The 27717-nt window shown below is 42.3% G+C and overlaps 1 protein-coding gene across 1 annotated transcript in view; it reads right to left on the bottom strand.

Moving 5' to 3' along the window:
• Nucleotides 1-27717, bottom strand: part of pcdh11 (protocadherin 11) — a gene marked incomplete at both ends in the record, with an annotated part of 120828 nt that overhangs the window by 25618 nt on the left and 67493 nt on the right. The window contains one exon of the mRNA XM_080841176.1: nucleotides 17891-18092. Within this exon, the coding sequence (XP_080697302.1) occupies nucleotides 17891-18092 (202 nt within the window). The remainder of the gene's footprint in view (nucleotides 1-17890; nucleotides 18093-27717) is intronic.

Genomic DNA, 27717 nt, shown 5'->3' with positions numbered 1-27717 from the left:
AACGTATGGTGGGGAGCTACGAGTGTGCAGCTGGGTCCCTGGCTCGGCGCAACCCTGCACTGAACCCTGTCCCCGAGCTTGTTAAAGAGGCCCGGTCATGCGCTGTGTTATTTTAACGGCCCCGATCGCGTAGATTGGCCTCCGCGGTATCATGAGGTGCCCATAAAGGCTGATTCATCGCTCCCATTGTTCGTGGAGGGCAGCGGGGTTGTGCCGGAGAGGAGCTGCACTCAGGTATTCGAAAGTCATCCGCGATGAAATCTGTCAACTCAACGAATGTCTGCCTCTTCTCTCCACCCCGCCGCCACGAGCGCTTAATCTCCCGCAGCACTGGGTGACGGAGACCACACTGGATTCTGACAGTTCTCTGAAATTATTATTCATTCACCGTCATTGATTTGTGTCCAGGCTGCTGTATTCAACTGTAAACCCTCCTAATCAATATGATGGACGGTTGTCAAGACACATGCGATAAAGAGCCCTGATTCACTTACAGTTTGGGTCCTTTTTTTCCCTTTAACTGTGGCGCTCATTTCCTCCGTAAGGTCATTAGCATTTTGCAGGAATAACATTTGTTATGCTGAGGCCAACACTCCAGGGATTAAGGGACACTATTTTATTTTCTATCATTTCCTGCAGCAGAAAAATTCTTCAAACACAGCAGAATACCCCAAATGGGGAGCAGCGTAAGGGGATCTGTGAATCTCCCCTCGCCGAATACAGATATCACAGGATGACTGGCAGATGATAAACAGTGCAAGGATGTATTTGTCCATCATCGATACGGCAGCCATCTCACAATTCGGGCAGACCTCTCCTTGAACCCACCAGTTTCTTGAAGGGGCTTGGGGGGGGGGGGGGGGGGGGGGGTTGTGCTTGTGCTTGGTTTCATTGTGCTGTGGCACCACAATCTTATAATTAAATGATTAATTTCACCCTTCCCCCACTGAAACAGAAGGGAGTGGAGATGGGGGTAATATGTATTCAGAGACCATATAACGCTGCATATTTTACCGTGCCATATTCGCTTTCTACGCTGAAATCCACAGGGAGTGTGAAAATATGTTTCAATATATGTCAAAAATTAATGTTGACTGCATTTTCATCAGCCTTGGAGATTTGGAGATTGCGGGAATGGCCTCAAGTTTCAATTCAGAATAAATTGCCATTTACAACGGAACATGCCATGCACCTTTATTAATATAACACTATCTTGAACACATCACAGAATACTAATTTCACTGGACACAGGAGAGGCCCAGCATGCGGATCTTATACACACAAGCAGGAGAATGTGCAAGGCCAACTCAACTCAAGCGGAATCAATTCATCTCTGAGCTGGCTCAGTATGAGATCGTACTGAACAGGTTGGTTATAGTAATACATCAGCTATGACATATCACATATAACAACATCATGGTAAATGTTTTTCGCATGGGCCACCACGATTCTCCTCTCTCACAGACTAGCTATGTGACCTTATGCTGTGTCCTCTCTCACAGACTAACTATGTGGTGGCTTCACCTTATGGTGCTTCCTCCTTCTGTAAACCTTGTATAAATCCCTCCCACATTCCTGGAAGGAGTGGTATGATGTCACCTGAGATCAGCTCTTTTTTCCTTGAAAAGAAACACTCAAATCCAAGATGTCAGAAGTTTTGTTTTTTACACAATTTCTGATCTTGACAGGTGGAGGCTGAATGAATGAAAATGAATGAGTCCTGGATTTGGGTAGGAGGAGTGTCAGTCTGTCTCATCCAATTTTTTTCAATCTGGTCTGCACCAATTTCCTATTGATGAGCTCTGCAGCAACTCAAATTGCATGTCTTCTTTAAACATTTAAGCAGCAAAGAGAGCAATCATCCTGCGTACCCAGATCCTGCTCATATCGAAATGCAAATCCTGCAGGAATCAAACCAGGATTGCAGAAAAAAAGTCTTCTGAAGTATCTGCACTACAGCGTTGTTGGGTTTTCTTGTGATATTTTCACTTCATACTATAATAATGATGGAATCAACGTCATTGCAACCAAAGGAATCTATATGCTTCAATATGGAGTAACAAAATATGGATTATTCCCCCCCATAATACGAACGGTTTTACAAATGTTTTGTAGCCTAATCCTCAATTCCCACATCCAATACCCCCCCCCCCCCCCCCCCCCCCCCCCACACACACACACACACACACTCACTATCTCATCAAAAATAGAGTTGTTTCATGCTCAGCACACATGAGCATGTTAATGTAAACATGTTTCCTGTCACTGAATGTTAAACTTCTCCAAATGGTCTGCAGTCAGAGGCAAGGAGAAAGAAAAAGCTTGTGCGGTGATTTTTGTGCTATTTATAAATATTAATCTGAAATAGGCCATTTCCTATATTTATCCTATTTGCAACCCTAATAGGCTCTCCTGCTCATAATTCCAATCATCTCTCTTGTACAAAGTTAGACTAGAATGCTGATGCAGACTTTTCCACAAGGTTTCAGTTTGGATCTCGTAATGAGGCTCCTTCTCTCAGTGACATGATGGAACCCATAGTCAAATTAGGGGAAATCAGACTAAGTAAGTGTGCCTGTTTGAATTCCCTTATGCAACATTTGCGTCCATGTAAAGTTTTTTTTGTAAGCTCTAGCATAGGAGTATGTGTGCATATGAAAGGTCAGTGTAGAAACTGCAATCTCACATTGCAAGAAACCCCCCTGTGCCCTAATTCCACTGATGGCGAACACGGCTCGAAACATGCAAAGTCCACAGTGCGTGACCTAAAGTTAATTTAATATATTGGTAAAATCATTCTGATAATTTCATAACATGAGCAAGATTCTAAGCACTAACATTGGTGGATCGGCGCAATGCTTCGATGTGTCCGCGCAGATGTGGGAGTTCCATGTTTAAATGCGATCCTTCAAAGGAACACCCTTTTTCATGAAACTCCTAAATTATTTTATGTCGGACTTCCCACACAAGGACATCTGGGTCTTTTCTGGTGTAAAATGGGATGTTTGCTCTGCTGTAGAACAATCAATGAGTTTGGACATTAATATAGTTTGGTCGAGTCATTGTGATTGGCTGAAAAAGACGGACATCCACTAGTTCCTCAACCCATTTTTGCCTAATTGCGACCTGCATTGTGTCAATCAAATTAGCAACTATAGTTATCTCCGCCTATTCTCACTGCGTGACTGCTGATGCATGAAGCCCGTTCACGGTGCTCGTTCCCCTATGAAATAAGGTCCCCAAAAGGGCTGGTTGGGGTGAGTAGCTCTTAACTTCTCAGCCTGCAGGTATCCCAAATTACTCCATCAGGTCATGCTGCCAAAGAGCATATTCCGTAGACAAAGCTGAGCCATTTACAATTCCACGTGTTCAGTTATTTCACCTTTGCTCACTGATTTGTCCAATGCATATTTTAATTTCAAGCAAGGAAAGGAGAATGTTCCATTTTTTTTTTTTAGTTGGTATTCATAAAGGTCGATATCTAAAATAAGGTTACAATATGAATCTGGATGTTTAACTACAGAGAATTTGAGCTGTGCATACAATGTTGCCAGGTTACCAAAATGGAGGATGGAATTCTCATCCGCTCAGTGAAAAGTTTCTGGTACTAGGACTGTTATAAACTACTTCACAGCATTCTACATGAGAAAACTTGGACTTTCGCTGCTTCCTTATGCTGTCTGTGTCAACGAAATCTCAGGACATCATGCTTCTGGAAACTTCACTGACTTTCTTTTTCTTTTTGCAGTGAGTTGTCTCTTGAAACAGACTAGGTCTTAAGGTCACTGTAAAAGCGAGTTGTTCTACACTGAAATCCACTGAGCAGCACCTAAAGCAGTGTAACGCAGTGTTGTGCTGAGCTAATCGAAAGCACAGAAACACTCTCAGGAATTTTCTGCCACAAAAAAGAGCCCTTTTTAAATCATTAAGATTCACCTTTTTGCATGATTTCTGCTGGAAAAGAGACATTAATTAGGTGCAAAAAAACCATACTCTCGGGGGGGGGGGGGGTATTGCTACACTCCCCCCACACACACACTAATCACCCCCACCCCAAGTGAATACTTTCTTCATCTGAATCATGTCCTTGTGTCTTCCATGTAAAACGACTCCTTTACACAAATTAGGCCAGAGAAAGAAAAGAAGACGGGAAGTCAGGGGCATTAGCAAGTGGGAGTCAGTGCCAGTGAGTTCACACACTCAACCATCTTTGTTTTAGTTATCCACTTCTGCATTGGAGTATTCATTCCACCTGCAACATGACCATCACCGTTACAACTCCATGTTTGAAACTGGAGTGAATGCCATCATCCAGCCTGTGTCTAGCCTCAGTGCTTTGTCAATATTCATCATCAGCCACTACAATGGCACGGTGCTTGAGCTGTATGTGGTCCTCAGACTCTTTAAAGGCTCGCCTCTCCCGTGGAACATATGTCAATTTGTCTGGTGATTTATGATGTTGACTAACTGAGCTGGTATCACCTAACTCATTCTCGGGGAGGTTGTACGGGATACTTGGCGGGCATCCACTTTGTAATGGGAAAAGCAGTAGGCAAGCAAAACCCTCATGAGGAAACCAGGAAAGATGAGAAAATAAGTGGGTCAAGCACGAGGCACAAGGGCAGAGGGAGAGAAGAGGACCTCAGAAATCAATGCAGCTCTCTTCAAGGGGCTGCTTTTTGTGGGATATCGAACACCATAAAATGTGTTGCAAAGTGGTGTATGACAGGACAGAGGGCGATATCTTTTTATCCTCAACTTTGATTATTCCATATTTTCCGCGCCGCAGTCATTTAAACACATAAAACACAGGCGACAAGCATCATATTACGTTGACCTGTACTGTGCTGTTACGGCGACTCAGGCCTGTCTCCCTTCCTGTTACTGTCTGCACATCGTAGACACTGAGTTCTTACCTTACCATACGCTTCTGTAGTGTGCACAGCACTATTGTGGGCAGCGATGGAGCCAGTCTCTCAAATATTTGGTATTATTTGAGCTTTTGGCTCTCTTAAACAACACACACAGTGGTCATTCATATCTATTCTCATCTGCATAGAGACCATTCAGACACATGCATATCTATTTACAGTTGCATACTCACACTTGCATCATCTGACATTACATTATGTTAAGACACCCAAAAGGTAAAAAGAGCCACGAACGGGGTTCTCTCACTGAGTTGTATATTGCGCTAGTTTGTGTAGTGGAATCCTCTGATGTCTCACCTTCCTGGCAAGGTGTCACTGTTTCAAAACAGAAGACACACATCAGAGGCATCACAGACGTATTTCTCCAGACTAGAAATCATTTATTTATCGCTCAACGGCCTACGGCATCTTGCCACGGGTACACTCCGCACTAAATGCACTCATAATGTTGTTTAAAACATTCCTCTGCGAACCACAGGTGTGTTTTTACACAGATAAGCTATTTTGCTTTAGGTTAACTTTGTTATCTATCCTACATGGCAGAGTCAGGTTTATCTTGAGTTAGCACTTCCTCTGTAGCCCCCAGGTTCCCCCGCAGCAACAACAAGAATGCTTGGCCCCTCAACTGTTTATTCATTGAATTGCCTGAACAAAGTGCAGCACTGACTGAAATAAACTCACAACAATGTGCATGCATGAGAGCAGACTCTTTGTTATTGGAGCAGGCAAAGGTGACAAGTAAGTGACTTAGTTTCATATTAAAGAGCAGAAAAATGCTCGCTGCAGGAATAGAGCGCTTATGTTCTACCCCTTGAAAGGACATTTGAAACACTGACTGCTCTAAACACCTGTACCAAATAGAGGTATAGGTGATATTCACAAGGACTCCACGGATGTCACAAAACTTATACCGTACAATTGTCACACTGTGAATATTTCATACCAATGCACTTCTACAGCTAGCCATGATCCATTTTACTAATTTAGAAGGTTTTGGGTGTGGATACTGACAACTGAAAACTGACTACAATATAAAACATTTAAGGAACTTAGATTATGGGGAGGAAAAAAAACAGAAGTCATAAAATATGTGGTAACCACTAGGGCATCCTTTTTAGGATTGAAAGAGCCGAATGGGATTGTGGCGGGACTGAGACTGAGGTGCCTCCTTTCTCATGATTTGGTAAATGGTTTTAATTTGATATTGCTCATCATAAGCCTAGATGGGAAATATCTAATTTACAAATTGTGTCCTCGTTGTTAGTGCACTGCACCTCAATTACCCAGCGAGCGGCTTTTTATTTATTCATGCGCACAAAGACATGTATTCATGAGGATTAACCAGCAACTCTCACAGAGACTGGCAGGCACAGACAGGAAATGTGAACAGAAAAGGGAAAATCTGACACAGATTAAGCCCTCAGTAGACAGGGCGGGTGAGAGCGCCGTGCATTTGTTTGTTTGTTCAAAGGTCACTTTCTGAATCGAACTTCTTTTACAAGCTGATTTTGCCTCAAAGAAAGAGAAAGAATGACTGCACTGCATTAAGTCCCCATTTGCATAGCAACCCAGAGAGGAGTTATAACAGGATGGTGGTGAGGATGCAGGGCATTTAGAAGATACGTATGAAAAGTTAAAGCTGCCTTTGCCATGATGCACGCATATGAATTCTCTTCCCTGTTCAATTTCTGCCCGGCCTGTTCTTATGAAATGTTTGTGAGTAGTGGGGCATAATAAATGAAATGAAAATATATGAAAACAATATTGAAAATGAATTGTTTGAGGGGCTTTCTGGGTGAGGAATGTTTTTTAATAAACAGGCCACGAAGCACAATATAGTGCAAATTGCATCCACAGATTATAGTCCAAATGGTTTACTCCGAAAAAAAGAGAATCCTTAATACATATGGAAGCGCCCTAAAAGCCACAGTCCGCGCTGGTGTTGGTGTGGAGAGTCCTGCTTATTATTTTAGTTACCATTACCCACGGCTGCATTAGACACATTTATCAAGATCCAGCAGGATGATTACGACGGAGCTTATCAAATTATCTGTTAGCAGAATGGCTGCAAGGCAGGAATTAGAAACACCAACTTCACTGAAGAAAGCCATTTGCCTAGATATAGCATGGCGAATTCTTGTGAGCCTAGCACGAAGCTCAGTGGAGCGTGGACGCAGTGGACGGTGCCTCCTGATTCTCTATCTGCGGAGACAGATGTCCCTCTGTCTCTCTGACTCATGAGGTGGATGTCCCTGCAAGCCATGGCAGATGCTCCACAAGGTAAAACAGATGGGATGTACTTCAGTGTGCCGAAGCTATGGGCATTTTATCTGGGGAATAATACGAATAATCATTCTTACAACACAACGGGAGAAGTGGGGGGGTGGGGGTGGGGGGGGCAAGCACAGGATGCATGTGTTTGCGTGTCCTAGTCCCCCAGCCACCCCCCCAATCCCTCTCACGGTACGAGTTTAGGGACATAAGGAGCCAGCGAGGGGATGCTTCTGTTGGACATGATTAAAGACACCTCCCCTCTCCCAGGCCAAGCTCCTCTCTGCTCCAGTGGACAGTGCTTCCCAGATCGGGAGGAACAGGTGCTTCCCACCTACATCCAGAGGAGGTGGACATGAAAGACCACAGTTGTGCTCGGTACCACGGCAATGAAATGGACTATGAAATATCCAATCGAGAACACCTTGTACAACATATTTGCGGGAGGAATTAACAAACCTGTGCCAATAAAAACGCACAGTCCCGAATCCTCATCATGCCCAAAGAAAACACAACAATGATCTGCTTTCCTGCTGTGGTTTAGAGACGGCAACAAAGAAGGTCCTAATGAACAGAGGTCATACAATATTAAAACAGGGAAAGCTTGTACATCAAATAAGAAAAAAAAGCAGAACGAAAGTATGCCACACCAAGCCTGTCTACAAGATGAGCTCATGGAAAACACCACAGCACATTATTTCTTCGGTCCAAATATAGAAAGAAACAATATAAAATGAAATAAACATATGGATGAAAAGAGAGATAAATACATTAATGAATAAACCAATCCTCTCTTTACCACCAAAGTCAAACTACAACAATGAGCACCATCGCTGTGGTGCTTTGTTTACTGCTCGTCAAGCCTGCTCATTATTAACTTATAAGACCCTCTCTCACACTCTCACACACACACACACACACACACACATCTCAAAGGAGGTTGTTTGAGGGGAGGAAGCTTGTGCTTGATGGAAAAAACCACACAGTTTTGCTGAAGAGAGGAAGAGAGAGAGGCGCCTCATCCATAAGGCATTCAGGGGTCCGGGCAGACAGAGCTGTTCAGTACCTGTGTGTTGCCATTGGAGACACTGTGTCTCAATGCAGACATGCATAATTAACTGGGGTGGTGGGAGGAGGAGGGGGGGGGGGGGGGGGGGGCTGCCGCGTGTGGAGGTGGGAGAGGAGATATATGGGCTGAAACACATCAAGGCTCCTCATCACCTCTAGTGCTTCTCACATCATTAGAATGCAAATCTACCATTTGAAGGACAAAACCCTCATCTGGCAAATGCACAATCGGCCTTCCTTGAGCCAGTTGGGCAGGTGCTGCTGCTTATACCCCTGTGAAAGTTGTCACGTCACGGCCCATTTTCAGCGGCTAGCTGCACACTCTGCCATGCCACTTGCTGTATGGACCAGTGGTTTTTTATATGGACAGCAGGGCTGATCATCAATTATTATACCTCACTGGATCTAATAGGCTTTCCCCCCTGTTCCAGCACTCGCAGCTATGGCCACGGGCAAGACAGAGGGAGCGCAGTGGCCCCGTGCACCTGTAAGTGCAGTGACACCGACCAGCACAGCATCAGGAGCACAGGGCCATGCCTCAAGACAACATATGACCTCCCTGGTGACTGACAATGGGAGCCAGCTGCACAGTCAAGGACAGTAATGATATTGGTGACTCCATGGGTGGTAACAAAGCTTAACTTTTAATTTAATGATTTTTTAACAGTAAGGGCCAACTTAATTATAAAAGGATTAATTAACTATAAGTGGGTAAAATATTTTAATAACCTTTTAATTTCTGTTTTCACATGTTTTTTGAATTGTGCTGTACCAGTGCAAGAGTGGTAGGGTAGTGTTTATCTCAATTCAACAAACCTGTACTATTCTACAAAATCTACAACATTTGGCTCATTGTTCACAAAATACTAAAGGTTTTACTTAAAATATCTGCCGTTTTCTAAGGCACAGACAGAGCGGTTTAACAGATGTTAGACGGTTAGGTCCAGTGGGAGGTGTGTGTGTGTGTGTGTGTGCGTGTCAGTGGAAGTCACGGATGACTTGAATGAGGACAAATCAATGCAGCCAAGCAGGTGTTCACAGGGAACCAGGGCAGAGGGACACTCGTGGCTTGGGTGCAGGGCTTCTGGCTCTGAGCGGTGGCCGGGTGGGTCTGCTGTTCCCTGCCCGGAGTGGCAGGCAGCTGACTGACCTCCCTGGTGCTACATTGCCTTGAGGACCCACAGATGCTCCGTGGAAGAAGAAAAAAAAGCCAAAAGCACTGGGCCTTGCAAAGTTGACCATGGCAAATGTCACAAATGCAGCCGCTCGCCTCTGACGGGGAAAAGGCCCACTGCCACGTTTGTGTGTCCGGAGTCAGGCCCTCTAAAGCTCCTGTCATATGCTGTTAGCCCAAACACTTCCGACCAAGGAACTTCTAATCCATCCTCCTCCGTGCCTCCCCCTCACTGCAATCCCTTTTCCTTGTTCGGCAAAGCAGCAGCGTTCCCACACTCCATCTGTCTGTGTTACTGGCTTTCTCAAGTCCTCCATTTATCCAGGAATACCAATTTATCAGAGAATCAGTGCGGGCATTGATCAGCGCACTGCGGGGTGTCACGCTCTAATCCGCCTCACGCATGCACAGACACACCTAGCGCCAATCACCCTGACCTGGGAGAGGATGAGTGACTGAGAGCTAAGAAGGAGTATTTACTCACATTGTTCAGCCAAGACGAGGCTAGTTTGCCGCAGTTTCTTCCATCGTTCATTGTCATCGCTGGTGTGGTTTTGCATCTCCCAGACACTTTAACTGAGATGGGATGAATGGGGAAATGGACCTCTGCTGTACAGAATGTGTGTACAGCGCTAATTTTTGCCATATTATAAAATCATATTTCAACGTGTAATAGGGTGAAATTAATGAGAGGCAAAAGCTAAAGAAATTGTATCAAGCTATTTAAATATTCAAATTGATTCTATTGCAGTGATTAACTGAACTTTAAAAATCAATTTTGATTATAGCTTCAAAGGAAGAGAAATGACCCAAGGATGTGTGGGGTTGTTAAAAATGCATAATCGAAGACTACAGCAGTCTCTTAGTGACTGTTGTCACTCTCCTATAGGAAAATCAGCCTATATAACACCAACACCTATATATAACACACTCCATCTTCCTTTCTCTTTCCCCCCTCCTCCTCTCTCTTTCTTCTCATCACCAGAACCCACAAAGATTCCATGTGACAGTGGAGGACTCTTAAATGGCAACAGCATATGTTTGACATGATCGCCATGCTGTTCCGAGGATATAAGGACAGTGCCGGTCAATACCGGTATGGAGCAGACACACCAAAAATACAACCCCTCTGCTGCTGAGGCTGCTCTGCCTTCAGGGGCCGTATTGATGCTCAGTTATTTTGGTCAATAACTCCTTCTGAGCAGGCCCATCTTTATCCTTGAGACTGTCTGCATGTGAAAAATGAGAAGGGGATGAGGCCATGTATTTTAATCAATGCAGCATGCCATATCTTAAAGGAAACCTCATAGTGCCTCCCCATAACCTCAGCGCCCGAAGATCAGATGCTGATCAGAAGTGGACGGAAGTCTTTGGGAGGGTTCGACCTTTGCATGCTGTCAATTTTTTGCAAAAGAAAATACAAAATTTCAACACGAAGGTGTGGCCCCCCCAATCCCCCCCGACCCCCCACGCCCCCAAACACTCAGGATGTAATTGACAGTCAGTAATGTTGCCTGTGTTAAGTGCAAATGGAAAGGCTATTTACTTTTTTAGCTTTCTTGAAAACATTACAGCTGTCTGCACTGACAGCAGCGGTGAAATTGCTCTCTCAGTGCGGAGACATTGTGCAGCCAAAGGGATTTTCACTCAAATTGTTAGGCGATGATTGGGCGCTCTCTCTCTCATCTCTGCACTCCTAAGCTAACACGAGATTTCTGTTGAAATCAAAGGTAAAAGGGAGAGAGGAAACCCTCAAAGTAGGGCAAGGAAGCACCAAATGATCAATATAAACAGTCCGCTTTTAAAAACACATTCACAAGTGAACTGCATTTCCCACAATACATAGGGGGAAAAAACAAATAATACACACCAATAACATAAAACAAAACAAGGGAAATTCTGCTGAAACTTAGAACTTCAGGTAAAGCTCATTTCTAAATCTTAACTCTTCTGCATCAATAGATTTCAATCAATAACCCAGGACCTCTTTCACCTGGCAAGCTAAAGCAAGGATCACACACAGTATAGCAGGTCTGTAAAGGGGAAGTATTTGTGTAAAAGCTACCTGTAACAGACAGCCTTTAATAAAACATCACCATATCTATATTTCACTGGCCTTCTCTAACTCCCTGCCTTGTATGTAAAGGAAGTAGACGGTTGAGAGCATGCTACCCCTCCTTCATGTCCAATCCATGACACGGGATGTGGCCGGCCTACAGAGCTACATTGGATCTCAAAGGAGTTTCCAGACAGCTGGAGTCATAATTTCATCATGACATCCAGGAACATGAAACATTAACACACTTTCCAGGCCTGGACATCCTGCATTGCTTTGATAGCTGCTGTACATATTCTGCTGGCGTGGACACGTGAAGGGTGTCAGTGGGATCATGCCAGTTGGACTGGATGCAGTCGCACGGCTCCTTTGTTGATGTGCAAGTCACATAAATAGACGGGAGTTTGGCAGCGCAGATAACTTTGGCAACTTGCAAACGTGGACAGTGGCCATGTTTGGTCCGGTAAGCGTACTTTAAAAATCTGTGAAGCTGGTTGTTTGTTTGTTCGTTTGACACCAAAATAAAGAAGTTGTCAATTGCCATGTTGGAACCTTGGCTTGGGGGAAATGATGACAAAATAGCAGTGGGCTAAATGTAATATACAACATTCATTCCAACACTGTTTTGTGCTGTATTAAAATAGCAGTAGGAGGAGAGAAACATTCTGGGGAATTTGTATTCTGGGAAAGGTGGTCCATATTTAGAAAATCACACTATGTGTCAGAAAAAATGATAGCCAGTTGTTAGGCAGAGCCTTTGTGGAAGCCTTTTGAAGTTACCCCCGCAGAGTTCAGACGGTGTGTCCGGAGATACAATCAAACGTGGCAGCTATTGATCCATATCCAAACCAGACATGAGCCGTGTTGAACGCGCTTACAATTTCAGAATAGGTGTTTTAATTGTGAAAGTCTTTGAAAGCCCTCTGAAGGCCCATGACTTAGGGGGGAATTTGAATCTGTGTCTTTGCATATTTAATTAATAGAATGCTTCTTGTGTTTGTTTGCATTGCCAATCAATTAGCAAGTAAATCTCATTCTAAATAACAAATTGAAGGTTTTGTTCTCTCTTACTGGTGGACATAAAGTAGTGATGGCTATTATCACCAAAGGGTCCTCGGCCGTTTAATAAATGCATACAAAAATCTGAGATTTATTCATGAGTATACAATCAATGGCTTCCTAAAATGTGTTGTTTGTTTTAAAACCCCAATAAGCTCTGTATAAAAATAATTGCAATTATTTTGTTTGTAAAGTTAACTGTATATTTCCATAAAATATTGTATGTATGGTCTTACTCAGCTTTTTTTTCATGTCCTTTGAGAGCTCAAGCTCCAATACTGACTGCTTCATTAACTGGAGGGCAAGTTTCTTGCATGACACTTTCCTGGCTCTTCTAAGGAAATAAAGGAGATTTCAGTGATTTGAGTTGATGCTCCAGATCAATAGCTTGTCTCCCAGAGACAACTCTCAATGGCATTTGAACCAGACAAAACAGTGGTTCCCCTCTAGACCACCTCTATGAACCGAGCACGTCCACAAACCCTGCTGCCTCTGAGAAACATTCAAATTAACTCATTCAAATGTCTTCATGACCAATCTGGCCCCGGATATCTAAAAAAAAAAAAAAAGGGCAAAGAAATATAGGTTCAGAGACACTACATTTTATGGTTATTGCTGGGCCCATTACAGATGTTGTACAAGTTCAAGGGGTCTTTAGAAGAAATGTTTTCTTATTTACCTTTTAAAAGTACACTTCTACTGCAAGAAAGGCGACCAGAAAAAAAACTCTTTCTTTTTCTTGTTCTTTCTTTCCGTCTTTCTTCCTTTTGTGTTCACCTTTGTGTCATCATCATAATTGACTTCCCTGCTGGAGAAAACTGGCCCAGGTGGGTGTTACATAACTCGCATGGAGAAAAACTCGTCTTTCAATGTAAACGAAGAATGACTTGGCCATTGTGGATGCTTCTGGTAAGTTAACATTAATTAAGGGCATTACGGTGTGTTGGATGGATTTAGAGTCATGACATGTCAGTCAATGTCTCAGTATTTCCAATGAGAGTGCGGGTGGGACCAGAGGCTTACAGAGTCATGTGTCATTAGGCTTCATGTTCATCACTCCTAATTGCTGTACCGGTCCAATAATATAATTGATAATTGAATACTGTGTGTGAGGGAAACTGGTCTCAACATAAAAAAAAAGCAGTGTTTGCTCTTTGGCTTGTTAAGAAACAAACATTCACCCCATTCTGAGTCGTGATTAAAGTCTTTGACAGCCTGGCTTAATGGACCATTTTATAGTGGGCATACATAGCACTTGTGTATTTACACAACCCAAATGATATAGAGGGACACAAACACAGTGTCTAAAACAGGTTAGTAGTGGATATACTGTATGTGAGTCAACATGTCAATTAACTTGGATATGCCATTTCCAATCATACTTGGAAGATCATAGTGATAGTATAGATATGGCATTAATGGGAACAGATCCAATAAATATATTTTATGCAGATTACTCTTAACGTAAGTGCAGGCTTTGGAGAAAAACAATGATAATTACCCACGAGGACACTTAGGGAAAGTGTACAATAAAACTCTTACTCTAAAACTGGGTATGATTAAATCTGTAATCTTATTATAGATGAATGAATAAAAAGGGTGGGTTTATATTCATGGCAGATTTGGATATTTGAAAGACAAAGCATACGATGGCCATCAGAGGCCATATGGAAGAGATTATGATATCTTTTTTATCTCTTGATGACTCACACACACAAACCCAGTGCATTTAGCCACTTGCTTTAAGTCCCTATAATGGAGGCTTCTTTCTAAGAGCAAATCCTGAACATGCAGTGTACAACACAATACAACACCAATATGGTTTCAAAAATTGATTGGACCAAAACTGTACCATTCAGAAGATGTGGTGGATGGATTTGATGTGAGGATTTCACCAAGCACATATTACGGCTCTTAACTTTATCTGAGCTTTAGCCCTAAATTCGGTCGGTCGGAGCACTTCTGTGCTATTTCTGAAAAGTCGTGTCATACCATATGCTTATGTTAAAAACCTACAAATATTGGATTTTAAATGAATTTGTTTATTATTTTGCTTTTTGTTAATTTGATTTTGGATCAGCTGTCTGTTTACTGCAAGCTCAACAAAGCTCACGCTGGGCAGCTCCACTCAAAGTGGACACCACTGATTACTTAAGCACTACTCACAGCTGCATTGACCAGAGGATGTCTTGGAGGGCTGTCAAAGACACAAATCAACACATTGCAGTTTCTCAGCTGGGCAGATGTATAAATATCCATTATGTAATTAATCTGACTTATTTGGACAGAAACAAACTGACTCATGCAATTATGAGGCACACCATTAGGCCAAATTAGCTTTGTAGTGTTTTTCTTTTTTTTTCTAAAGACTTTCTCAGACTAGTCACTAGCTCTTGAATGTAACAGTCTTGACACAATTAATGTGATGCACTTTGCCAGACTATTTGTAATTAGAGAATTATTTATGACTCCCAACAACCATGCCAATTAAATATTAAGGATTTGCAGTTGGAGCGCCCCAATCTCAGACAGATGACACCCTTTTGTGTGTGCAACATTTCACCAATCCTGGTGTTTGTTTGAACAATCAAGACGACATGTGGGGGGGGGTGGGGGTTCAACTGGAAGGAGAACAACAAATGCACACATGCCCTGCCTTCCTGTTTCCATGGCAATCCAAACTGTCCGTATATGTCCATACATCCCATGTTTTGATGTGCAACACAAACGTTTGGTGACAGCCTAGAGGGATAGGTAACGTGCCATTATAATTGCTAATTATTTGTGCATTTTAATGCCATCTGTTACCGTGGTTGGCTGGGTGGATCCGACGACTGCCATGCTAATTTGAAGCTTTTAGCCAGTGGGCTTGGGGCAGTGGCATGTTTGACAGGCACAGGGTACAGTGTGGCAAAGAGTGGGACTGCTGACAGTCGGATAAAGCAAGCCCCGGGAAGGAAAGCCAAAGAGGCCATAAAATGAATTGCCTCCCATCTCATAAATAATAGAAACATAAATGCCACATGAACTTTATTTCAAGAGTGGGTGGTCTAATAAAGATGCTGTTTTAAAGAGGAGTCAAGAAATTCATTGTCCTAGCAAGGCCGCATTGTCTGCCTTCGCACCGGTAGTTACTCACTGCACGATGACACGCAAGACCTTGCCAGACCACCGCTCAAAACACAAAAGCTTAGCAGTGATTCCACCCCCAAGCCCCCCCCCCCCCCCCCCCCCCCCCATTCTCACTTTTCACATCACTTTTTCCTTCTGTCTTCCTCTGGTCCCTGACTTTGCTCTCTTTCCATCTTTCTCTCTCCTCTCTCTCTCTTGTTCTCACTCTTTTCAAATTGAGACGACAAGATAAGCGATTGCCACAGCCACAGCTGCCTGCTGCTCATTGATAAAACCATATCTAATCCGTCTTGGGCTTCCTACGCCTCCAATGCACTCGTCTCAGAGTCTGTCAACAGAGAGCGGATCTATCCCTCCTTTTGAACCCTTGACTACAGTGTCAGGTTTTATCAGTGAACTTTTGGGCAAGGAAATGGGTCTGAAAGGCTTGGTTGACTTCTATACTTGCACGGCACATGTTTCAGGTTCCCTGTGCTCGAGATGTGGGAACCTTTAAGGAACCCTTAGTCTCACTACTCAGGGTGACAGAGCCAGAATTGCCCCCACAAGATGAATGCACGTCAAGATGCTATCACTTTTACAACTGCACAATAGCGGACCATCTTTCTGAAAATGAGCAAAAATAAAAAACGGTACGGAGTGTCCTTGATTTATCACGGCCATGGTTGGTAATGTTTATGCATGAGACTGTCACTCTGGAAACTTAAATAAACCACCAAACGCTCTCTGTAAGCAGACCACAAGCATTACATATTTTATGAAGAAATTAATAATTTCTTATTTTTTTGACAATTTTGATGGGTGTAGTGTAGTTTTGATGGACTACATTTACATATTCATTCGCTCTCTGCTATGTAAAATATCTTTTAATGACACCAGCTGAAATATCACTGTCAACCACTGGGCATCAGCTAACTAAAAACAATGATGGGTTCTAACAAAAACAAGCTCATGCAGTAATTCTATTTGGAATGGTCTTTTAAAAAATATGACCATATGACTGCAATTCAAAATATTGGTTGGGGAATAAAAAGAGGCCTTTTTTCATCCATTTTAATCCAAAAGGGGATGATTTGAAGCAGCGTACATTTAATCAGGACAATATTCAGTATGGGGTTTTATCACAGACAACTGGCTAGTCTCATAACAGCAAATCTCAAGGAGAAGATTACACATGTATGGAGATAGCAGTGTCTGCCAAGAGCCACACACACAAATGCACTCATTCCCCGTCACACTGACATGCTGAGCTCTGACAAAGGTGGTGCTGCAATGCAGAGAGGGAGGGAGATGTGCGAGTGGCCATTGTCTCATTTACGACCAAGACTGAAAGCAGAACTTCAGGTGAACACCAAGCAATTTATTTCCCCTTGTGTTCTCTCTTCCACAAAAAAAGGAAAGAATAGGGAGAAGAAAAAAAAAAATCAAATTGTGTTGCCTGTGACAGCTTGAGCGATGCTATGGTAATTCACCCATATCATTGATGTGTAGAGCACAGGAAATGAAGAGATCTATGCTGATCAGAGTCACCACACTACTTTCTGATTATGGTGTGGAAATAGCCACGGAATCAAAGCATCCTGCACTGGCTTCTGACAGCTCCACTGCATTCTACCCGCCAAATGTCAGCCGCTTTTCATCACTGGGTCACAGACTGCACCAGCTTCTTAATATTTACATGACAGAGGATATCCATAAATCCTCGTCAGCACACAACTTTTCCTGCTGCTCGTAGAAAGGGGTAAGCCATAAATCTGAGCGTTACCACTCCTTTTCTTCGATCATTAGGCTAAGCACCCTTAGCGGGGCGCTCGCTAACAAGCTTTCCTTCCGCACGGCACACAGCCGACACCTGCTATTTACCACATAAACAATGACCACCCCCATAATGAAGATTTTCAAATGCTGTTGTCACATGAAATGTCACCATCAGACCCCCTCAGGGGCAAAAAAGACAAAAGCCACTGATTTTTAAAGTACCTTGAAGGTAATCAGGGAGAAGATGTGCCGTGAAGCATCAAAGCACATCTGCTGTTTCCTAAGTGCTGACCAACAACTGAACTAATAGGCGTACTATTTCTGTTGCCACGTACTCGCGGCCCCGCCGCTAACTTCTCATCCTCTCACTTGGAACACTACCAACCCCCCCATAGAAAGACACGGCTGGACACCGCTTCAGAGTTAGCCAACAGTACTCACTGGACTCCGGGTCGGAGTTGCCATCTCCCTCGGTGCGGCTGTTGGGCGAGGTCTGCTCGTAGTACTCCTCCTGCCCAGGGAAGCCCAGGGGTAGGGGCTGGGTGGTGCTGGCTGTGCTGGAAGGCTCCTGGTCCCCGAGGCCGCTGTCACTGCAGCTCTCCTGAGAGCCGTCCGGGAGGTGAAATGTCACTCGCCGTGTTGTCTGCAACAGCACAAGAGATACGGACTCAACAGTGGTTGAGCTGAGAGTTTCATGGCAACAAAATAAACAAACAAACCAACTAACAATATTATTCGGTATTGGTGGTGGATGTGGTGTGATCAGAAAATTTGAGGGTCTCATCTCAGTGTTATATGTTTTTCTGCCTAGCTTTAGCTGACTTGGAGGTGGATGTGTACAAAGGTGAGGTTTGCACCTCTGGGACCAGTAAGTCTCATGTCAAAGGTCAATATGAAGTGCATTTTAGCCTTTAGAAATACAATATTAAATTTCCCTCCAGCCATTATAATGACCACAACAGGCTGTTAGGATGATCCATGAAATCCCACAATACTAAAAACAAGTCAATCGGTTTTATGTTTTAAGGTTTCTAATGAAATCTTAAAGACATGGTTGGTGTTCAGATGAGCTGCTGTAGAAACATTGTGGCTTATTCTTATGTACATTAATGCTTTAAGTTAACAAAGATTCAGACTCCCCTCAACATTCAGCCCCTGTGTGACTTCAACATCTGTTCAGATTTTAAACTGATTGTAATTTGCCCACAGTTATTCTAAATATTCAGTGAGTTTCACCACGTTGAACCTGCGACACAGTGGCCTAGTTTGAGCGATACAGAGGCTTTCAACTGGCAGGCCTGAGAAATGTATGTAGATTTCCATGTTCAAAGCTGGAACACACCATCTCCCCAGAGAGCTGAAGTGGTTTGTGTTCGTGACCTTTTTGCAGACACTCAATTTGGTGGAACTAGGGAAACAGCCAAAGGCAACTCTGAGAAACGACTTTCTCGGTTCTTTGTGAAATTGGGCAGAAGACATTTTTCCATTTTGTATCACAGGCATTAGGCGGTAAATTCAAACCATTTATTCTGCCTGTATTTCCCTATTGTGCGTCCAACTCCTTTTTTCTTTGCTGTTCTCCCTCCTTTCCTATGCACTTAGGAAATAATTGCTCTTTGGCCAGGTATCAAAGAAACATTTAATTCATCCCCAGACATCTTCATCAGGTTCTCTATTTGCCACGTCAGTAGTCAGAGAAAAAATACTTCTATATGGACCGAATGATGTGTTTCTTTCTGTGACTACTTCCGCTAATACAACCTTCCTCGAGTTAAAGCAATCAGTGCAAATTTGGTTGTTGAGGCACACAGATAAACTCCTCCACGTCTTTTGATAAGGCAGACAGAAGAATGGTTGGAAGAGACATCTTGGCAGCAGATGAATGCCACACGCTGCCAAAAAAACAGATCTCAAAACAGCTTAAGAGTGAAATTAACAGCTATCAGCGGGAATCCCCAAACTAAATCCTCACAATTAGTAGTCAGGGTGTATAATCATTTTCTTAGGGTAGCTTTAGTCCTTTTCTTCTGCTACTCCTTCTATGACATCCCACATTCTGAGGCTGAGAAAGAAACACTGACAAACAGACGCTGTGCAAAATGCACACTGTCTATTGAATCACAGAATAACGGCAATGAAACAAGATATGAAGGACATGTAACACAATACTGGTGGTAACAAATAGCACATAAAATAAGCTTTTTAAATCAAAATATCTTACATTACAGTAACTGATATAATGACTTTATGTGTGTCTGACATACATTACACAAAAACAGTGGGTTTTTTGTTTGTGGCTGACGAAGCTTATATTTGATCTTGCAGAGGCTGACTCATGTGGTATAGAATGTTGTAGCATAATGTTCCCTTTGTCTTGTGGTCTGTCATTGAACCAATATGGCTTCAGTGCCACACTGTTCAATTAAAAACAGACAACAGTTGGTCCTGTTTTGCATTTGATATTTTCTTCAAAAGAGAAAAAAAATTCACCTCTTTATTTAATTTGCCATTTTCAACCAGGAGCGTAGCAACTGCCTCCTGTCGCCTGAACCTGAACACTAGTGGCTTACTGAGTAGTACGCTGTTGATGACATTTGACAGAACAACAGAATGCTGCATGAGAATCATGCTGTCTATTATTCACCAGCCATTCAAATAAAAATAAGGCACCACAACACCAGCTGTGATTTTACTTTTAATTACACTCTCACCAAACTAACAAGTTTGTGAGAAAGTCTGACCTACTCACTGCTGTGAAAACTTTAAGTCTTGTGAGAATACGGGTTGCTATTTTCCAACTTTTGAAGGCCAGAACCCAACTTCAAATGATCAATTGGTCTTCAGTTATTAAAAAATCTGTGAGAAGATTGCCAAGCCCCTGAAAATCAGAGACAGTTGTCATGCACTTATATAGCAATCACTTAACATATTCCAGAATATAGTGCCAGAAATAATTAAAAACGGTTGTCAAGGACATTAAGGACAACGACAATTTTACAGAATAGGGTAGGTTTTGAATTTAAGAAACTACTATTGTGCATTAATGGTATTCCTGTTTCATCTTAAAAGCATGTCGTTTATTTTATTATATACAAGAGTGAAATATATACTTTTCAAAACTCAGAGTCAAGGTGTGTATGTTTTGTAAAGCATTATCACTTGTTTAAAGAACATGCCAGAAATCAGCAAAGCAAACACAAGCTGCTGGAGGAGATATCAAGACCAAACAAAGCCTGTCTGACCAGATAAAACATTGCCATCAAAAGTATGTGCAGAGAGATAAAAAAAGAGAGAGGGGGAAAAATAAGCCAAGTTCTCCAACAAGCGAGTCTATGCCAAAGCTCCTCGCTGGTGGCAAAGCAGACAATGTGCAGATGGAGCTGGATTCATCGGTTAGAGGATTAGATGCCCCACATATTAAAATGGAGAGGAGGGGAGGCAGCCCAGCGGCCACCTGGTCCACAGGGAAGTCACAGATCACCGAATCGCCATCTCACCCATGCAAAGTCAGAATATAATTCAAAAGAAGTGGACATCTTTTTTTGGAGTGTTGGCAAAGAACCACAGTGGCTGAATCCCCCTCAGTCTTTGATGAATCAACTCTGACCACTGTGGAGTATTTCACCAGAGATTTGCTCTCTGGCTGCCGAGGATCTAAACGGCATACCTGTTTGATCTTTGGCAAAAAAAAAGATGTATATTGTGGGTAAAAGGATTAATTTTCATGCAGCCTCTCATCCATTGAATACGATTTTAAGCCTAAAATCAGCCTCCACTGAACATGTTCCTGCTTTTTACAGACTCAGGTTAGACACCTATCTGATCAGGATAATCATGTCACCATCCATAAACACCATCCCTACAAGCAACAGAACACTGAATCAGTATACAATGACGAGGGGATGTTTATTCCAGAATACAATATTTAGGATATCAAGTAACACATGCAATAGGCCTACATATAGTCTTTTTCCACAACTGCATTAGATGCAGATTTGTATAGCATTAAATACCAACTTATATACATTGAACAGAGTTCATTCAAATCTGAGTAACAAAGCACGGTAGTGTATACTTATTGTGTAGTAAAGAAATGCATATCTTTGGCATGAGTGCTAGATGTTGCTTTAGTGTCTTTTGATACAGTGTACTACATTTTTATGATAGATATTGGAGCAATCAACAAAGCAAGTTTGTCTCTTAGAAGAAATTAAATGAGAAATGCTTTCATCTGTACAGATTGTTTCGTCCGTAGGACGTGAGGTAAAGAAAACATGAAGCGTATGGAACATCTCATCTCGTCTCTATTCAGACATCTTCAGTACATGTGACATTATTATTCAAAGCAAGGGTTGCACGAAATTCACGAAAGCCTGCCGCTAATGCACCATAAACGCTTCTTTGATTCCGAGCGAGCTGGAACCTTCACGCCATTCTGACTATTCCGGCTTTTCCCCATCTACTTTAGCTTCTTAACAGTTTTCTCCTCATTCCCTTTCCAATTGCTGAATACGGGATCATCATCAGTTTTTATTTTTCTGGGCAGCTTAAATCTTGTACCCATGAATAGGAGATGGGAAGCTAACTAATATGTGTGCGTTCATGCAGAGTGACCTGCAGTCCTGCTGCTGCTGCTCCCACCCCCCCTCTAGCCTCTGCAGATCCAGGCAGGGGTGATCTCCAACAGTGGAGCACCATGAAATAGCATTATGGTTAATTTTCTCGTTTGCTGCTGCTCACAAACCAGCAAAGCACCAGCAGGCAGCTCTCCAGATCTCCTTGCAGTGACTGTTTGGGGCTGGGGGAAGAAACATATGAGCACTGCCTCCCCTGTTTTATCATAGCACCATGCAAAGTAAATGGCTGTATTTTTTTTTTCACTTGCCTTTGTTAACACTGTCCACTGTCTTTGTTAGATTTGGAGGGGTATTTGTATTGCTCATTCAAATTCAATGTCCTGAGGTGTTGCAAAAGAGTACTGTGTGAAGACGGACTACACTAAATATTTGATACATTGGAGCATTTTTATCAGAAAATAAATGAACAGATGGTGCAAGAGTCAACAAATAGTGTTGGAGTATAGAGGCTGGCCTGTTTGAGGTAAAAACACTCTGTAGTCTTGAGTCTATGATGTCTTCTAGCATAATGACACCCAAGTGCTGAACAGCTGAGATTAATTGAAAGACCACTGCTGTTTACAAGGACTTTAGATTGTCAAGATTTCAACAACAAAAACTCGACCTCAGTGCATCCCAAAAGAGAAAAAGGGGTCTTTCTCAAAAACTGAAACACAACTAGACTTTAAAAGTATTATATTCAAATGACTGCTAAAGATGTGTGTGCAATCCTCTGCTTTCTCAGCCACTCTGCTGAGGTCGTTACTTGACAGTGAAATAGAGCATCCACAGTGTAGCAGAGCTACTTCAGAAACTTGAAAGACAATCTTGAAGCAAACCAACAAAAAATGCTCTTAGGCTTGTCCCTCAACAGAACCCACTGAGTCACAATACATTGCCATGTGACATTTCCTATAAATAAATCGTTTCTGATCCGAAAACAGCAAAAAATGCATTTACAATGGCCAAACAAGACTTGATAAGCAAGGCAAGAGACAGCTGAACAACCATCACCTCGTTAAGCGTGTGATGGCAAATGCACCATCATCATTAACATCGCTCATCAATATCACTTACAAGGTGGGGGCGAAGGGCAAAGTGAAAACTAGAGGGTCACTGACCCGGAACAGTCTTCAAAATACAAGACAGTGAACACTGTGAACACAGTTTTTATAATGGTTCCTTAAAATGTCTGCTGGAGAAAGGAACGATCTCAAAATGTCCTCCCTTGTCATGCTTTGCTTTAATTAGTGTCTCCTAATAAAATAATATAAATATAAACCGCTCATGAGCGTGAGGTTCACTTTAGGCAGCTACATTATAACTACATGCTATACTACAACAAGAGGCTACTTACAATTATCCAGAAAAGCATTAACAAAATATTTCAATATATTAACAATATATTTTTAAGAATTGCAGACATACACAATAGCAAAGGCCATGTGATTCTCTAATCCTTATCATTATTGTCCTCTGATGTGTGCCAGCCAGAAGGTATGATTTTGCTTATTGGTTTGATGTGGGTGACTATGTATTGATTTCAAATGGAGACTCTGCAGTCTGGGATTCCAGTCAAGTCTGATTACTGCCTCAGCTCACTGACATACCTTGTGGTGAAATGCATTGCCTGTGCCGTGTGCGCCTGACATCGCGACTTAACAAGCAATAAGTGACAGTCTGATGAAGCCATCTTTGCATGTCAGAGAAAGAGCACAGAATATCCAATAAAGCATCAAAAATTTACAATAAATAGTGACAAGCCTCCAGATTGGGAACAAAAGACGCCTACGAGGCAGCAACGTAATACTCTCTCCCAGGGGACCCTGGTAATAGCTCCGAAAGAAATAACTGTATTTAATTTTTAATCACTGATTTTGTTTACTTTGTTCTACGCGCACAAAGAAATCCAACGGCACAACTTGCCACGCACAGACAAGAGATAAATGCGATGGAGAGAAGCCACGATGATGAAGAGAAAATGGGTTGAACTACGGGAGGTGAAATGACGGTTATGTCTTTTGATCTGCAAGTGAACGGGAAGCAAAGTATTCATGTCAACAAATCAACAAATCCCACAGAATGCTCTCAGCCCCGGTCTTCACTGGCGATGTGACTGAGGCACATTAGATGTACAGCCTGGCTGTGGTGAGTGATGTGGGCTGTCAGGTCCTCTAAGCTACAGAGTGCATTGTCACAGCACGGCCTCGTGTGCCATTGTGCATCCAATCACACACTACCTCGCCACAAAACACATCACGGGACAGACATAATGAATGCCACTGCTGTAAACAACTTGGATCCATCAAATATTGAAATGGTTGTATTAATCCCCTTCAAGTCCTCTTGAATAAGTTACTTAGAGTTACATTTACTGTACCCTTATGCACTGCACCCACCCTGATGTGATGTAGATGAGGAGGCTTAAATAAGAGAAGCATTTATATTTCTGTGCAGTTTCAGATACTCCTCCAGGCCCCACTAGACAGTACTAGACTTCAGACCTTGACAGCATTTGCATCCTGCCAGGAATAAACTAATTAATATAGTAAAAGTTGGGATTGAGTTCTTCTCCAAAGAGAATACATTTTACTTCAACACCTAATCAATTCATCCTATTTATAGACAGTTGTATCATTTAGGTACTCGGTTTTGAAGCCAACCGATCTCTTCCAAATGAGCTACAGAAGATGCAGTTTTTTTTTTTGCCCCATTTTCAGTCATACTCTATCTCACTGGCTCGAACAAAATCGCTGTTTGTGTGCAACTAACTGTCAGTTGCCAATAAAATGTTTTGTCGGTGAGGAAGTTCCATATTTGTTGTGTGATGACTCCAATTGGATCTCCAGGCCTCATTTGTTGTAAGGCAGCGCCCTTGAATGATTAGTTTATAGACAAACGCTGCCATGTGACGATCCAACTTGAGGCAGAAAATAGTAATCAACACATTAATTAGCTCATTAGGTTAAAGCTATGAATGGAACTGTGCTCTCACAACAGGGAGTCCTTTCAGCTGGTTCTGCTTGTGTGGAGAGCTAATGTGTGCTATGCCCTTGTATCGGGTGACAGAATGTTGGATTTCAATTTAATTGAAAAATAAATAGCTCTCATAGGCACATACACAGAACATTTGGACTTATACACAAAATCGTATCTTAGCCTTGGAATTTGCCCGCTGCCTTCTCTGCATCCAAGTTCCAATACTGATACGGTATTTTTATATATATATACCCAACATGTTAATCTTGAGTGAATACTTAAAAACCATAATGTCATCATACTGGCTTGAGGTCTCTCCTAATTGGGCAAATCTGGGTCTAAGCTAACCGTTTCCACAGAAATGTTCAGTGAACAACTTAGGTAGGAGGGGCCAGTGTTTCTGTCAGCCGGTAATTAACAATCAAATGTATTTAAAAATCCAATTTATCCAATTAGGCTTCATTCACTGTGAAGCTTCGGCCTGAGCTCCGCCCACCAAAGCCTTCTTCACGTCCTCAGTGGCAATAATAAAAAAAATCTACTTTTGATTGTCTGGCACATCATGGTAATAAGTCAGTCAAATGGTCCTATGTCTATAAAGGGCATTATCTATCAGAAACATGGGAGGCCAAAGTCTTCTCCAGGTTCAATATACAGTAAAGGCGGCTGCTTGGTGTCACATTGTTGCGCAAAATTTACTCATAGCAATTCATGCTCCCTGAATGGTTGCGGGTGTTGTCAAGCAATTCACACCCAGAACAATAGGCGTGCGTAAAAAATGGCGCAAGTCTAGAAAAAGGGGCCGACGCACGTAAAGGCTGATTTATGGTCAGTTACGTAAGCGTAAGCGCAAGAGGCCGCGCAAGCCCCTTGCGCGACTTTTCACGTCTTGCGTGCGTCGGTCCCTTTTTCTAGACTTGCGCCATTTTACGCAAGCCTATTGTACGTAAAATGGCAGTAACCTTAAAAAGTGAAGTGAAAGCCATAAGTTAGCTACCCTCACTGTGAAAATCCAGAAATATCCAAAAAAGTCAATGTCCGCCAAAACTGCTGTTTGCTGGAGGTATTCAGATGGAGATATTCAGGACCTGCTAACACTTGCAAACAATACAAATGCTACAGTCACTGGTATGGGTGGGGCTGGGTACTGAAGCCCCCCTCTTTCCTTGCCTGCACCCCTTCTCCTCTCCCTCTCCCCGTAGCAGTTCAGGAGGTATTAGGGTCAATATTTAATAAATATACTATAGAGCAGTGACGTGTGGTGAGGTTCCTAGCTGATGAGGCACAGAAACCGGAAGTGATTACGTCATTCCGATCTCTAGTTGTTTTAAAAAAATGTAAGTGTATACATCATACCTGTAAAAATGCATATGGTTTAAAATGTGTCATCTGACCAGGACTGAAAAAACGTTATGTTTCATTGTCTAATACTATTACTTTTAAACGATCGTTTTTTTTTTATTATAAGAAGTTATGCGGCTCAATACTCAACTGACTTGTTAACCTTACTTTTACAAGGCTATAGGCTTACAGCTAAACGTACAACCGGTGTGCTAATTGAACTTTTACACCCTGTCAAATAAGATATTAATAGTATCAAGCTCTGCCTCCCCTGCCTCCTATGACTGCACGTCCCTGCTATAGTCAATTCAGTTGTTCTACATGTACACAATTTGAAAATATGCATGACAAAGATCATGCACCATTTTCTTTACCCTCCGTTCTCCTACCTTCATGTGCTGCGTATCAGAAATTGCCAACAGAAAAGCGAATTATTCTGAGCTGGCTCATGTTACCATGGAAACAATAAACAAAGCTAGCTTTGGCCCACACATGCATTGCGAGATCATGCACCATCTAGCGGGGAAATGAGGGCATTACAGGAGAAAGGTCAAATTCAATTTAACAATAATAATATATTGGACAAATTTGGTGGGCCGGATTAAAAAGCCTAAAGGGCCGTATAAGGCCCGCGGGCCGTACTTTGCCCATGTCTGCTATAGACTGACTGATTTGTCTGATACTTCACTCTTTTGAATCAATACAGTTGTCTTAAAATAATCTTTTATGAAGTGCTTTTAAACAAAGGTCTACTGTAGGCCTATGCCATAGGAAAGCCTATCTGACAGACCCAACAAGCAAACAGAACCAGATATCTGGGTGTTCTCTGGTGTTTTTGTAACAAAGGATAATATGATATAAAATGGTACAAGATAAAGTGAATCGGAAATACATTTCAAAAAAGCACTGAAAAACATATGTAAACAAAGTAAAATAAGAAAATAGAGTAAATCTCTTGAATCTGCTCAAATCTCTACCACTCTGGACAATGGAAGTAGGCTTACCACGTATGCTCTCTCCTTAGTATGACAGAACTACATAGTTTTGGTGCTGATTACGCTAATGGCGGCTTTTCTCTTTGTTTACCGTGTGCAATCTGAAAGGTTAAGGCTCATGAGTCTTTGGCTGAGCAGTTGAGAGAGATAATGGAGAGTCAGTCGCCACGATGATATTCAAAATTGGCCTTCTATAAAGGGTGTTCAAAAGCTGTTACAACCGTTATATCGCTGCTCTGGCTCCAACCAGGTCTGTGCATAATGTGAAATGAAATAGGCTAGTGAGTTAATGCTCTTTGTGGTTTGATTGGTGATTGTATCGTTTCACAATTTTCAC

The sequence above is a fragment of the Sprattus sprattus genome (assembly GCF_963457725.1).
Source record: "Sprattus sprattus genome assembly, chromosome: 6".
Lineage (NCBI taxonomy): Eukaryota > Metazoa > Chordata > Actinopteri > Clupeiformes > Clupeidae > Sprattus > Sprattus sprattus.
The sequence above is the reverse complement of the archived record's forward strand: the minus strand, read 5'-3'. Positions and strand labels throughout refer to the sequence as shown.